The 15,424-nt window shown below is 40.4% G+C and overlaps 1 protein-coding gene across 6 annotated transcripts in view; it reads right to left on the bottom strand.

Annotated features, from left to right (window-relative positions):
* CADPS2 (calcium dependent secretion activator 2) overlaps window positions 1-15,424 on the bottom strand; it is a 400,665-nt gene that overhangs the window by 35,159 nt on the left and 350,082 nt on the right. For all 6 annotated transcript variants that reach the window (XM_058681318.1, XM_058681315.1, XM_058681314.1 and 3 more), the window contains 3 exons: window positions 15,303-15,377; window positions 5,131-5,214; window positions 4,995-5,027 (listed from right to left, as the gene is read on the bottom strand). In XM_058681318.1, coding sequence (XP_058537301.1) covers window positions 4,995-5,027; window positions 5,131-5,214; window positions 15,303-15,377 — 192 coding nt within the window. The remainder of the gene's footprint in view (window positions 1-4,994; window positions 5,028-5,130; window positions 5,215-15,302; window positions 15,378-15,424) is intronic.

Below are 15,424 nucleotides of genomic sequence, written 5' to 3'. Positions count from 1 at the left end.
GACCAGAAGTCTCGGACAAGTGTCACGAAGAAGAGCGTATACCTCCATGCTGTTTGCTTGGAAGGACAAGCAGGGACAGGCACCAGCAGCAGGAATCCAGTGAATGGGGTACAGTCTCTTTACACTCATGATTCTGCATCATTTCTTGGCTGTGGAAATCTTTCCCATGTCCTGCAGGCTTCTTTAGCTGAGTCACCTCAGTTTGTAGCACAGAGGTTGTACACAATGTGTATAAATAATGGAAGAGCATTTTCAACATTTCTCTCTCCAACCGACATTTCCACAGTCACACCTGTCCCCATCCACCAAATGCTCCGTAACTAATATGATCTATACAACAAAGTTCCAGAAACAGAGATGAGAAAGCACTTTCACTCTGGTCCTATTTCCTATATACTGCAGAAATTTACGTCTGGCCAACAGTGGTGTAGCTTTTATAATGTCACTTTTCTAAGCAATTTTCATTTTTCAAACAACGACTTTCTTCAAGTGGATCGATTCTGCCTCCCATTCATGTATAGTCACTGTTTGTACTTTTATTCATGTTGGATTGAGGGGCAAATGTTCCTCTACGTGAGAATAATGCAAATACGTAAATACTGAACAATGCTATATTTTAGATATTTTTCCTCCTTCCAGGGCAACAGTCAGACAGCCCTTTATTTTTCTCTCTTTTTAAGCCATTATTTCTCAGACACCCTGAAGTAACTTGGCTGAGTCTTACAGGAGGAAGTAAAAAGGATGTGTCATTTTTTTTCTTTTAAAATATTTATTATTTTCATCTACTTGAAAGCCATGGGGAAGGGAAGACAGAGATAGGACACACACAGAGAAAGAGAGAGAGAGAGAGAGAGAGAGAGTCTCCCATGTGCTGACTCATTCTACAAATGCTCACAATTCCAGTGGCTGGGCCAAGGCTGAAGTCAGGAGCTAGGAACTCAAACCTGGTCTCCCATGTGAGGAGTGGGGTCTCAACTTTACTTGAGCTATCTCTGCTGCTTCCCTGAATCTGCATTAGCAGAAAGCCAGGGTCAGGAACCAGAGACAGGACTCAAATCCAAGCATGCCAACATGGTTTACAGGTGTTGGCATGCTGTTTACTAGGACAAATCCCTCTCTCTATCTTTTAAATGCCTCAGATCTTCAATAAGGCTCTGTGATGGAGTTCAGAACTGTGCAACTCTGAAAGAACTCACTAGAACTGGGTTGTTTAACCAAGAGCCAATCCATCAAACCATCGAAAGGGTCAAGTTCCTCATTTTCGCCAGAAAGAAGGCACAGGTTGGAGCGGAGGCACAGCACGTTAAGCCATGCCTTTTGAATCAGGATGGAGTTCCTGGCTCCTGGCTTTTTCAGATCTGGGCTATTTCAGATCTGGCTTCTGCTACTGTGTGGGGATTAAATGAATGGAAGGACGATTTCTCCTTCTCTCTTTGCCTTCCCAGTAAATAAATTAGTAGATGATTTTTTTAAAAGAAAGAGTTCATTAAACACCCCATAAGCTTCTTTGATCTCAAACACAAGATACTGGATTTTATTTATGTTCAATAATATATTGATTTTTCTTTTTTTCACTTTACAAAGAAGTGTTATGACAGGTGTATGTTAAAAGATATGAGACTATGTCCATAAATGTTATATTTAAATGGTCTGCTGTGAGAGTCATTTTCTGTTATTGCCTTACCTCAAATACTCCATAAGCATACCAAATATCTGACAATTAAGTCAGCGACAAGAACATCAGTTTCCCCATTCTTCTGTAGTTTGAAATATCACTTAATTTTATAATGTTACGTTTATAGAATCAATTTTATCTATTCGTACACTTATTCATTTATTGTTAAACAAAACCTACAACTAGTGATAGCAGAGCACCAAGTTGCTTTTCTAGCTCTTTTTACAATCTAGGGGACACGTTTGAGTTCTGTTGCTTCTTGGGTAGAAACAGACAGTTAATAACTCAGAATGACAGACTGTCAAAGTTAAAAAGATTCATACAGTCTAATTTCTTTACCCATGCTACAGATGAGTAAAAGTAAAGCTGCTTAAGTTAGGTAATGCCCAAGGCCCCATAGTTAACATGAGAATACACGGCTGCATACTAGTCACTAGAGCCCAGCTTTTATTACGTCCTATGCTCTCATCCACTTCTAACAGCAACACTGTATTTTAGAACAGCTGGATTTACAGGAAAATGTAGGCGACAGACTTATATATCCCACACCCAAACTCTGTTACTATTATCATCTTACATTACACATGGCATATTTGTTACAATTAACAAACACATAATGAGGCAGTATGATGAATTAAAGTTCATACTTTATTCACATGTCCTAGTCTTTTCCTGGTGATCCTTTTTTCTGTTCTGTGATCTCATTTAGATCACACTGCATTTTCTTCTATTATGGATATACTTTTAGCCTAGAGTTTAGCACATCTTACATAAACATTCAATTACTGGGGCTAGTGAAGAAGTTGAAGATATTTAACCAAGAAAGTAAGAGTTGCTCAGACAAGGCCTGCCTGTCAACAGCCATTGCACCTCTTAGGGAGAGCAGGTCTGGGAATCTCCATCTTGTGCTTGAAGAATGGTCATGCAGAAGACGGATTAGAACAGGATTTACGGGAAGAACTCACAGAGGTACAACATTCCAAACTACTACACTGAGAGTAAGCTGCCTTATGGTGGGGCTACAATCCTCGAAAGAATGAAACAGAGCCCAAATGACTTTGTGGTGCATAAAAGGGAAGGGGTTTCCCAAGTTGAGAGGAGCTGATTTCTAATGTGAACAAGCCAGTTGCTGTTTTTCTTGCTTCTAAAATTCTGGGGTGTCACAGATCTAGCACAGGGTCAGAGCAAGAACTTCAAAAGCCCCAAGAATATGAGTGTGTGATTTACAAAGTCTCACAGCGTTCAGGTGTATCCACAATGACTTGCCTAAGATATCAAATACAAAACCCCCCTTGACTTCTCCCTTCAGTTCTGCTTTGCTGCTGCCCTGTGGGGACCTGCACAAGACATCAGTTCTCTTCCTGCCCAGTACTGATTCTCCCATTCCAGGTGAGACAAAGAGTGCAAAACCTCGTCAGAGTCATTTATGCACCTGCTTCTGAGATACCCCATGTAAGGACAGAAAAATCCAGGGCCTTTTCATTTAAAATATCCTTTTATACTTACAAAAGCAATAAAGCTGAGGAGAAAATGTAGTCATGCATTTAAAAAATAAGAACCACCTGCAACTAATTTACAAAGTTTGCTAGCACTCAAATAGTTGCAAGGAGGAGCTAGAGCTGTGACTGTGCCTCAAGCAGGGGAACATGGCTACAGCTTCAGATTATAAATATTTATTTATTTATTTTATTGGAAAGTCAGATCTAGAGAGAGAAGGAAATACAGAGAAAGATCTTCCATTTACTGGTTCATTCTCCAAGTGGCCACAAAGGTCAGAGCTGAGCCCATCCAAAGCCAGGAGCCAGGAGCCTTTACTGGGTCTCCCATGCAGGTGCAGAGTCCCAAGGCTTTGGGCTGTCCTCCACTGCTTTCCCAGACTCCAAACAGGGAGCTGGACAGGAAGTGGAGCAGCTGGAACAGGAACTGGCACCCCTAGGGGTTCCTGGCATATGCAAGGTAAGAATTTAGCCACTGGGCCACTGTGCAGGGCCAGGGTCTTAATGAAAGATTTTGATAAGAGAATTTAGAGCAAAAACTAACATCGTTAGTGCTGCACTACTTGTTGGATATATTAACCATGTGTACTTTGTGACTTCCACTATGTTATCTTAATTTTAGGATACATTTATCTGCTATTGATTATTTCTCATGACTTCTTTGGAAGACAAAATGTTAAAATGACTAGTCAGACTGACTAATGATTTATAATACTCCTACATTTATTTATTACTTATGTGTTTTAACAATGAAACTTAAAAATAAAATGTTTCAATTTCATTTTCTGAACTCTGGGATATCGCAAGACCCTACTTGTATTACCTTAAAGTAATACAAGGTATTATTTTACATTGAGAAAACAACATCTTTAATTTGCTGGTTCATTTTATTGTGACTAGGGTACTTCAAAAGGTTAATGGAGAGACTGGATTAAAGGTAAGTTTATTCTGGTGCAACAAAACATTTAAACCTATGCACAGTTGTTTTATATTACATATTTTAATTGGGTTTTTGAAGGCCCTTTCTATGTACAGATTTCAAACGTTTTTGCACCAAAATGATCTTGTCTTTTAATTCCATTCTCTATGAGCTTTTTTAAAATCAAATTTTATTTTTAACTGACATACCAAAGGTTGCACTTAAATGTGCTCTTTATATATACACACACATATATATATATATATACATTGTAATGTATGATCATGGTATTTAACTCCTCAATTTACCTTCTGAAATATTTAGTATTATTTACAATTAAAGCACTCAAAACTTTCCTTCTAGTTGCTTTTGAGAAGTATACATTAAACTTTTGTATGTAAAGTCCATTCTAATATATCAGGACACCAGAATTTCTTACTCTCATGTAACTTGGCACCCATTAATGAACCTTTGCCCGTCTCTCGGCCCTCTATTCCCACCCTATGATCTCTTTAAGGTACTCTTGTATTTTAACTCTCCTAAGAAACCTGTTTTGGCTTTCATATAACTGAGCATAGAGAGCAAGCATTTTTTTTTCTATAAAACGTGGGAAGCATTTTGCATGTATCTCAGCCTAGGACATTATAATTTCCCTTTGCAGCTCTTGTCTCAAGTTCTCATGATGAATTAACCTCTGTAACAGCTCCCAAGTTACAACAGGAAAAGTACACTGAAATTACCTTGCCAGGCCTTATGATGAGGGTTAGTGCTTGCTTAAGGAAAACAGACTAATCCCTAAGGGAATGGCATTGATTTAAAAATTTGAAATAAACTTGAAGTAAACCACAAATATTAAAAGATAATTTATACACAGTGTGAAAAAAGTAGATTAAAAAATACTCACTGGGACATCAACATATTTTGCAGCTGCTTTGACCTTAGATAGGAAAGAAAGAAATGATGAAGATTATTTTAATTGCTATACAAGTACCATGATAACAGCCAAAAGACAGCACAAGAGAACTCACTCAGATACTTACAGTGAATGACAGGATAGACGAAAAGAAAGTGCCTTCATCGTACCGTGACAGCTTAGACAACACGCCTTCCAACACTGAAACAAACTACAACACATTTCAGGGTAAGTATTCCCAATGTTATTGTGCACTAATAGCACAATAACTAATAGCAAGGCACACGATTCTGGGATCAGTCTTTCCCCGGGTGCAGAAATGCACAGTGCACACACTGACAGGTGAGGCCAAACCAGCTCTAATGTCTACTCTCTCATTCTGATCATTAAACCTAAGGGCCTTTCCCCAGGTTGAAGGTGCACATGAGATCACTTAAACCATTAAGCCTACTTCTCTTGAAACATTTTTTAACTTCAAAAAAGATGTTGAGAAGCACTGATGGTCAAGTTAAATTCCTTGCTAGGATAGATTACCTAACTACTCTCTATCCACATACACGCTTTGTAACATCTTGCCTGTCTACATAGGAGGCAGGATAATAATAATAATAATAACAGCACACAATTGAAGAAGGTTAACATTACGTAGTCTTGTATTACAGGAACCACATTAATAACACACATTTTGCACAGCTGTGGTAATGAGGGATCGTTAAGGATCCTAGCTTCTAGAAGCTTATCTAGCAGCTTGGGAGCTAATGCAGATACCAGGACTGAAGGGTACAATGGCCAGAGCAATTAAAGGGAGAATCCAGAGCCCAGTTCTTTACTGAGGGCCCAGACTCATCAGTGAAGATCTCAGGCCCCAACTCCCTCATCAGTTTAGTGAGTATGTTGTGGGTGGGGAGGGAGAGGATATGGATTTTAGTATTCAAAGTGCAATAACATTTTTAAAGGTTTGCATCTCTGTAAGATGAAGAAAAACAACACTGTAATAGAATACAAACATGAATGTGGAAAAGTTGACTTTCTTTCATGGCAACATACTAAGATCAGTCATACAGATCAGTGAAGGAGAAATGCTAGCAAGGATACACTGCCCTGCATCTTTCCTCTTTAGGACCAAAATAACACACACTATTGACAAATTATACACTCCCAAAGGGAAAATACTGACAAGGTTTTTTAAATACGAAAAGGGAAATTAACAAAGGCTGGTTTTTGTTCACATCGCAGCTTCTTCAGCGAAGTGGTAATAGTTCCAGGGACGTGGCTTATTGGTCTCTTGTGACCAGAGAATTCACTGCGAGTGCACAAGAGATCTTCTATGGCTGATCAATTACTACAAAATAGTTTATGCAAAAGAAACAGAAGCTTCCCCATAGGTTTCTCCATCACATCACTTGCCACATGATGTAAGAACACAGAAACAAAATCATGCAAACTTCTGACCAGAATCTTATTTTTAAAGAATGAGAATTATGTACAGCTGGGTAGTTATCCTAAGGGCTACATACAGCAAACAATAAAATAAACTTCAAAATTACAAATAACAAAGTCAATTTAGCACTTTTTCTTGCTCATTAGGATTTCTTACTAATCAGGACTGCTTAACTCAACCTGATGTGGTCTGCAGACACTAGGTTGAGGATACCCTAGGGCTATATCCAACCAGAGGGAGGGAATTCCAAACCTAATGGCTCCCAGTGGAAAATGCCAATCTGCAAGTGAAGCCTGAGAGCCAGGGTGTGCTGGGTGATCTCTTTCATAACTATTGCTATGGTTACCAGACAAGAGGAACCCTCTAAGGCTCTACCAGAGCAACCAGTTCTCCGTGCTTTCTCGAGAGTTTATGCGCATAGGTGAAAGATACAAAGAGACTAAACAAGATTGAGGCAAGAATTCTGAAGGCACATTTAGAACATCTGGGTTCAGGTTCCTGTCTTGCACTATCTGGCCATGAGACAGTATCAAGCCATTCTGCTTTTCTCCTTTCACTATACTCATCAGTAAAGTATGGTGAAATGACAGAATCCCACCCATGTTGCCAGGATGGCATGAGGCTCAGAGCTGAGATGAAAATGGTAAAACACAAAGGAAAAGTAAACATACATCCTGGTATAATTGCTTCAATCACTACGCATTGCTACATGTCCCCAAATCTACGTCACAAGTGAACGAGGGTGGACTTAGGACTGCTAAGTGCCACCGAGTAATAAATCAATTTGGCTTTCAGCTGCTCAGTCTAATTCAAGGGAATCTACGGAGCGCCTGTGCAAGCAGACCTGCGTGCCAGCAGAGGAGGAAGGCAGTAGAGCTGCGTGCCAGCAGAGGAAGGCAGTAGACCTGCGTGCCAGCAGAGGAGGAATGCAGCCTGGTTCCAGAGTTTTGTCACCATCATGCTGTATCATGAACCGTGAAATGACCCTGCATTTGAGAAGTGCTGAACAGATGTCATTTTGTTATCATTAATATTAGTGATATCATTATTATTAGTGAGCACCCTAATACAGGAGATACAAAAATGTAAGAGTCCTTGGGCCCAGCGGCGTGGCCTAGCAGCTGAAGTCCTCGCCTTGAACGCCCTGGGATCCCATATGGGCGCCGGTTCTAATCCCAGCAGCTCTGCTTCCCATCCAGCTCCCTGCTTGTGGCCTGGGAAAGCAGTGGAGGACGGCCCAAAGCTTTGGGACCCTGCACCCACATGGGAGACCCGGAGGAGGTTCCTGGTTCCCGGCATCAGATCGGCACAGAACAGGCCCGTTGCGGCTCACTTGGGGAATGAAGCATTGACGGAGGATCTTCCTCTCTGTCTCTCCTCCTCTCTCTGTACATCTCACTTTGTAATAAAAATAAATCTTTAAAAAAAAATGTAAGAGTCCTCGATCCTTCCCTTCATGAATCTACCCAATGGGAGAAGAGGTGGGACAGACACGTATGAACACAGCTGGGCACAATACCAGGTGGAAGTGTTACGGGCCGGTGCAGATGGGCACACACTGTAACTGACACTGGAGGGAATGACTGGGAGTAGCAGAGGAAAGGAGCTGCGGTACAGCAGAGGCAGAGAGGATGACACAGTTCACAAGCCTCCCTTTAGGGCTGAGATACCTCCCACCAGGCACCTATGCACGTTCAGTCCTTACAGGGGACTTGGGGCCTGCTGCAACCAGGCCATGGCATTCTTGGCCTCCAGTGCAACAAAAGTGAGGCCTCTCCCTGGGTTCTTTCCTGTTCCAAACGTTCCCTGAGGAGGCATGAGACAGCAGCGTGCTTACATGGTGGCGAGCAGCGACTGCACTGCAGGGATCAACGAGCTGGACTTGCAGATCCTACAGGAAGGGTGTCTGTGAATTTGTTGTTGAAGTGTATGTGGCAGAAGAGCTACCTTAAGAGCCATACTCTGTTAACATCAGGCTCCACTCACTGATAATGATCTCTTTCCTACCTGGTTTTTAATTGCACAAAACAGCAAGAGCCCAAAGACATTGCTGTGTCTTTAACTACTTCCTGTGAACTTTCTCCATACAGCTCAGGGAGTATATAAATACTTAGGGGTTTGCCTTGTGCTCTCTGTTCTCCTGAGGGTGTCTGTGGAACGCAACACTGTCATCTCTTTGTTTCCCTGATCTTTACTGTGGATGTCATTTACAGGGTTTGTTTGAATAATATTTAACACCTAGAGTCTGTCTGGGTAATTACCGACTTTGCCTCATGACACATCCTCTCAAGGAAATTAAAGATGAAAGAAAGCACTTTGAAAAGACTGGTGCAACGGAACATTCAGAGTGCTACAAGGCATGTTGGTTTAAATTTCTCATGGAATTTTAACAGGACATAAGACTCACATGTTTAATAAAAACATGTCTTCTAAGAAGTGACGTGGAAGATCTAGCTTTAGGCTGATGCCATTCTCCCCCTTAAAGCTGAGACATTTCATGAAGTAAACAAGGGCTATTTGCATCATTCACACTGTAAGTTACAAAATTTTCCTCCTCCTCCTCCCTCTTCTCCCCTCTCATCATTTCACCCCCCCATATTATCACAGTATGGTTGTTTACTAACAGTTTAACATTATGCTAATTAAGTGCACCGTAGTATTGAAGGTATAGGCAATGGTAGGAAATTAGTATCTTACTGTCAAGGTACATTTAGCTAATTCACTGAGAGTTCTTTTATTCAGGAGCAGAGCAGTGTACTGCAATGTATCTTTACTTCCTGTGTATGAATACAGCTTCATGAGTGTATGTATGTTATGTATGAACCATTATATAGTTCATTTATGTGAATATAAGTATGTGCTTATTTATATGTATATGCCTATTCTGTACCTTACATTAAGGTCCGTAGTATGCCATTTAACTACATGCTGTTGCAAATTTTCAATTTTTCTTCCTGTTGATTTTGTATTGTGGCTTTTCATTTAAGAGGATGTACAGTAACTGTGTAAGAGACTATCATATCTAGATGTGAAGATACAATGCAGTGTGCATCTCTACTTCCAAATCAAAGACGGACTTCCAACGGAACTGTTAACTGTATCTTGACAGTAGGATGCTGGACTCTCTGCCATTGTCCACATGTACAATGTCAGGATACACTTGAATGGCAGAATGATGGACTATGTTGCACCAGATAAGCAAGACCCAGAAAAATAATACCACATGTTCTTCCTTGTATGTGGAAGGCAAATTAAAAATAAAAAAATGAAAAGTAAAAAGAAATGTTTGCATATCAGTATTGCTATAAATACAACTTTGTAAAACTTTGCTTCATTCCTTTGTCACACTAACAGTTAAGAATCCTAAGGTACTGTACCTTTAGTCATCTGGATGACTTTAAACATCTGCTTGGGCCCGGCGGCGTGGCCTAGCGGCTAAAGTCCTCACCTTGAAAGCCCCGGGATCCCATATGGGCGCCGGTTCTAATCCCAGCAGCTCCACTTCCCATCCAGCTCCCTGCTTGTGGCCTGGGAAAGCAGTTGAGGACGGCCCAATGCATTGGGACACTGCACCCGCGTGGGAGACCCGGAGGAGGTTCCAGGTTCTCGGCTTTGGATCGGTGTGCATTGGCCCGTTGCGGCTCACTTGGGGAGTGAATCATCGGACGGAAGATCTTCCTCTCTGTCTCTCCTCCTCTGTGTATATCTGGCTGTAATAAAATGAATAAATCTTAAAAAAAACAAAAACAAAAAGAACACCTGCTGTGTATGGGTGAAATAGTCATTTTTCCATCCAATTGTTGTTTATAGCTGTTGCTTCTGCTCCTATATTAGTCCTTTTCCTTTTCACTTGTTAACTCCCTAATTTGGTGAAGTACTAAGCCTTTTTAATCTAACGCAAATTTAAAATACATTATCTCAGAAACTGAAAAAAAAAAAAAGGAGACAGAAAGAAGGATGGAGGGAGGAAAGGAATATTAAGGTCCTAGAACTGTATCTACAAAACACATCCAATCTGTTAAAAACTAATGAAATATTTTTGAAAAGTTCAGTTCTCCAATTGGACTAGTCTGTTCCAAGCATTCTAGTCATTTGTGGCTGGTAGTTACTGGACTGTACCATGCAGCATAAACATTGAGTATTACTGAAATCTTTACTGGACAGTGTTGAAATCTAGAACACCTTTCCTTTCTTAACTCAAATAGATGGTCTTTTCAATTAACCATACACATTTGATACAGAAAAATTTAAGCTTCTTAATTCTCCAGAAATCAATATTGAGAGGCAATGTAACTGTACGTATCTTCTCTGTCCCCACGGCATCCCCTTCACCAAACACCAACAGAAGTCCTGATTGGACTTTATGGCCTTGCTGCTTAATTGATGTTGTCTCAAGTGCCTTTGAACATGCAGCTGAATGACTCCCATTATGCATACTTCTCACCAAGGGCAACTTTCACAGGAGGGCTGTGCTGATGCGGAGGTTACCTCTGGGTGAAGCTTCCCCGGATACCTCAGGGAAGGAAGGTGTAGTGTTTTATTATTATTATCATCATCATTATTATTATTTTACAATAGAGTTCCATAGGCCCTTGGATTTCCTTTATCTCCTCCCCAATTTCCTCCTGCCTCAGAGTTGCCCTGTATCATTAGCATAGTATAGTTCTTCATACACAGTCATAGGTCCATCATTATGGGCATGGACAATGACACAGAGTCCAGCATCCTAATGTCAAGATATAGTAAACAGTTCCATTGGGAGTCCATCTTTGTCTGGAAGTAGAGATGCATACCGTATTGTATCCTCACATCTGGGTATGATAGTCTCCATTACACTGTTACTATACATCTACTTACATGAAAAGCCACAGTACAAAATCAACAACTGGAAGAAAAAAACAAATTTACCATGCCATTAAGTTAAATAACATGCTGCTATATATGATAGCCTCCATTACACAATTACTAAAGAAATGAAAAAGGAAAGAAGAACCTTCTTGAAGAAAATGATGCTACTGTATGATCTATGAGTCACTGAAGAATTTAATGAGAAAGAATTTTGGAGAGATGAAACTAAAATAATAATAAAAATCCATAGAATATACTTTCTGCTGATCTTTGTTGGTGAGATGTGTCTCCTGTAGGCAACAAACAGATGGGTTTTGTTTTTAAATTCAGTCTACTTGATTGATGAGTTTAAGACATTTATATTCAGGGTTAATATAAATAGGTGGTAATTTGGTCCTGTCATTTTAGCAATGGGTTGTTCACTGATTTAGTCTTTTGTTCTTATTTCACTGGGATGTTCTTTGTATTTGCCTTTGGTTTTGGTGGGCACTATTCCTTTTCTCTGTCAAGACAGCATCTTTAAGAATCATTTGTAGGGTAGGTTTGGAAGAGGCATATTCCTTCAGTGTTTTTTTGCGGTGGAAGAATTTTATTTCATTTTCAAAAACAAAGGAAAGCTTTGCTGGGTACGTTATCCTGGGCCAACAGTTTTTTGCTTTTAGAGTCTGGAATATGTCACTCCATTCTCTTCTGGCCTATAGAGTTTCCTGTGAGAGGTCTCCTGTGAGTTTAATTGCCATTCCTTTATATGTCAGTTGATTTTTTCATGTGCACATTTAAGGATCTTTCCCTTATGTTCCACTGAAGAGAGCTTGATTATCATGTGTCGTGGAAAAGATTGCTTTTGGTCAAGCCTGTTGGGAGTTCTGTGACCATCATGAGTTGTTTCCCAACTCTTTCTCTAGATTAGGGAAATTTTTCCTTATTATTTCACTAAATATATTTTTAAAGCTAGCTTCTCTTTCTGCACCTTCTGGGATTCCTGTAACTCTTATATTTGGCCTTTTAATAGTGTTTTTCAGTTATTGAATACTATTTTTGGCCTGATTCAGTTCTGCTCCCAGCTTTTTGTTTGTTTACCCCGGTGACAGGAAATGTCTTCTAATTTTGAGATTCTTTCTTCTGCTTCATTCATTCTATTCTGCAGACTCTCCACTGTACTTTTAATTTGCTCCACTGTATTCTTCATTTCTGACATATCAGCTTTCATTTGATTCATTTCCAGTGTGACATATTCCTTGAACTCCCTGAATGCCTGCTTTATATGCTCCTTGTTGTTGGCAAGAAGTTTTATAACAAGTGTTTTGAATTCTGCATCCCCTATTTTCTCAATGTCTTCCTCAGTGAACTTTGAGATTGGCAAAGGGTTTTGCTCCTTTGCAGGGTAGTCTTCAGTAATATTCATTGTGCCTCTGTCTCTTCTTTTGCTCTTGGTCATTGTACTTCTGATTATCAAATTCTTCTCCTTGGGGCAGGTTTCTAAGCTCTGTCACTCACAGGGCTACAGTTCAATTTTACTTATTGTTGTTGGTACACAGCTCTTTGTTTGCAGTCACTTGTGCCACTTCTCCAGCAAGTTCCAGGTCTAGGTTCTTATGTTAGATTTCCACCATGGTCTCCATAGCCCCAGCTCTGGCTTACCAGTCTCTACCTCCTATGATACTGTGCTGAGGCTGCACTGTTGTATCAACTTTCTCCCACTTCTGGTTGGAGCAGGTCCCAGGATTAGGGAGACACCAAGTGTCCTGTATAGCTAGGTTGCTGTTGGTGGTGATCTTGCCAGAACCTGTTGGGCATTAAGTCTGAGGGCCACATGACCTATTTTGACTCATACGATGCCATAGTCGGCATTATTTTCCTGTGGGACCAGTGCAATGCAATGCTGGCTGTCAGATCTAAGGGCTATGTGGCCCTATCTTGGATGGAACCTGTAGGATGCCACGATGTTGCAGTTCACTGAGTCAGAAACGAGTTCACTCCCAACTCAGTGCATACGCACTACTGTCCATAACTCTTGCCTCCTTAAACAAAATGGCATCCAATATGGCTCTAGGAGATGGACTGGGTTGTGAAATACATCCTGTTCCTGCACTGCCCATCTGGGACCTGCTGCTCTGTCTCTGCTCCTGGTCAAGTCAAACAGACCAGCAGGATAGGCAGTTCTTTGTTTGGGTTCACCTCCTGAGCTCCCAGTATAAGTCCCTTCCTACTTTGTTGCTGGTGTGGTTCCAGCTGCTGGTGGAGTTCAGATCACCACTTGCTGGATGCTGCTGGGGTATCAGTTGCTGCCTCATCACACCGTTGTCTTTGCTGCTTTCCTGTGTTTGTTTTCTCCAGGTACCCCTCTGCTATTGTTCTGTCCTCTCCTTTTTCCTGGCATGTGCCCTCTCTGCTTCACACTGGCTAATGTTTCTCCACCTGTTCAAACGTGTCCTTACCCTATTCTGCCATTTTGATTCTGAAAGGTGCAGCTTTAAGCTTTTCTCATCTAGTGAGTGGGTTTGTGGAATCACGGTGCAGTGTCAGGATCCTTACTGTGGAAATCTCAATGGTTCATCTTCAATGGGCTTGATTCTCTGATGGGTCACCTCCCCTCTCACCTCCCCTTGTTGGAGAGTGTGTGTACTTGATACACTGGTCAGCACAACACGATTAAGCTGGTCTAACACACCTTTCTTCTTGCTTGTTTTCCACCTTAAGATTTGCTCTCAGGAGAATTTATAAACCACAAAAAGAATTCAAAAGAAAAATAAACATCAATTATAATGCACCACTGTGAGAAAAAGCTATTACCACCCTGGTATTTAGTCTTACAATCATTTTTACATGTTCTGCAAATTCAGATCATACTTCACATTAAAAAAAATATTCAGCTTTTAAAATTTAATGTTATTTTTCATTAATAGTTTTTCATGTCATTTCTTAATATAAATGTCCCATAATTTACCTCTACTACAGATTAAACTTCTTTCATCATTTACAGTGGACATAACAAATATCTACCTAACTGTATCTTTCTATCTATCTATGTTTATATATGTATTAGTGCATTTCTCTACATACTTTGAAAAGGCACAAAAAAGTGACAAAGGTTGAATTGTGTGATGATCTTCCAAAAAACTGTTTCTAGGCTGGATGTTGCCACAGACTAAAAACAGGTGGGTCTCGCTTCACCTTTGCTAAACTTTGCTGTTAGCTAAATGTGCCTTGAAGTTTTAGAGGCTTAGTATTTTCCATTTTTGTAGGACAATTCTGTTTCTTTTCTGAAAATACAACCTTTATGGAAGAAACGGGCAGTGGTTTTTCCTTTGCTTCCTGGTGCATTCTTCCACCTGTCCAAGGGCTCATGGAGGAAGTAGGGAGTGTTGCAGTGGGAGGAGTTGTTTCCGTTCACCTGGAAAGGCCACCTGCAGCACAGCCCTTGGCTCCTAGGCTACCAGGGTCTCCCTGCTTTTGTCCTCAGTGTCTGGCCTCAAACACCTTTCCTGGCAAACTTGTTACAGCTTGGTGGAATTCTGCATCATTAATGGCTAAACGGCACACTCGTTTAGGTTTCATTCCTGCAATTAAAGGCCATAGGTTTTGTCACAGATATTTTGAGAATCAAATAGGAACTCCTGGGAGATGCCCAGGAGTGGAAGACCATCCACATCACCCTGCCAGCTTTCTTCTGAGGGTATCTGAGATCAGATCCGGAACTCTAGTGCTGTCACCAAACAAACGGGCTAAATTCAGAGACTTCACACTACTTCAATCTGGAGCTAAAACAGTAAGAAAACAAGAATCGGGGTATCAAAAGAGTTACATTTCAAAGGCTAAAGATCTCAAGAAATGCCAAACTTCTTTATGAATAAAATTGTCGATCAGTTCATAGCATAAATTTCAGATTTTTCTTTCATTTTAAACTTTCGGTACTAGATATTTAGAAAGTCAGATATGTCTGAGAAAATCTCAGTTGAAAGTAATTTTTACATTGATTTCAAAAGAAGAATAAATAAATAAACCATTACCTTTGACACCAGCAGTGAAATGATTTCTTTTACAGCGTTGTCAATCAAATCATCAATTTTTGAATGGTACTGTTGCTAGACATTGAAAGACAAAGATACATTAGTTGATATTGGCACAAAAG

This window comes from Ochotona princeps, chromosome 25, assembly GCF_030435755.1.
Source record: "Ochotona princeps isolate mOchPri1 chromosome 25, mOchPri1.hap1, whole genome shotgun sequence".
Taxonomy (NCBI): Eukaryota; Metazoa; Chordata; class Mammalia; order Lagomorpha; family Ochotonidae; genus Ochotona; species Ochotona princeps.
This window is presented reverse-complemented; position numbering and strand designations above follow the sequence as displayed.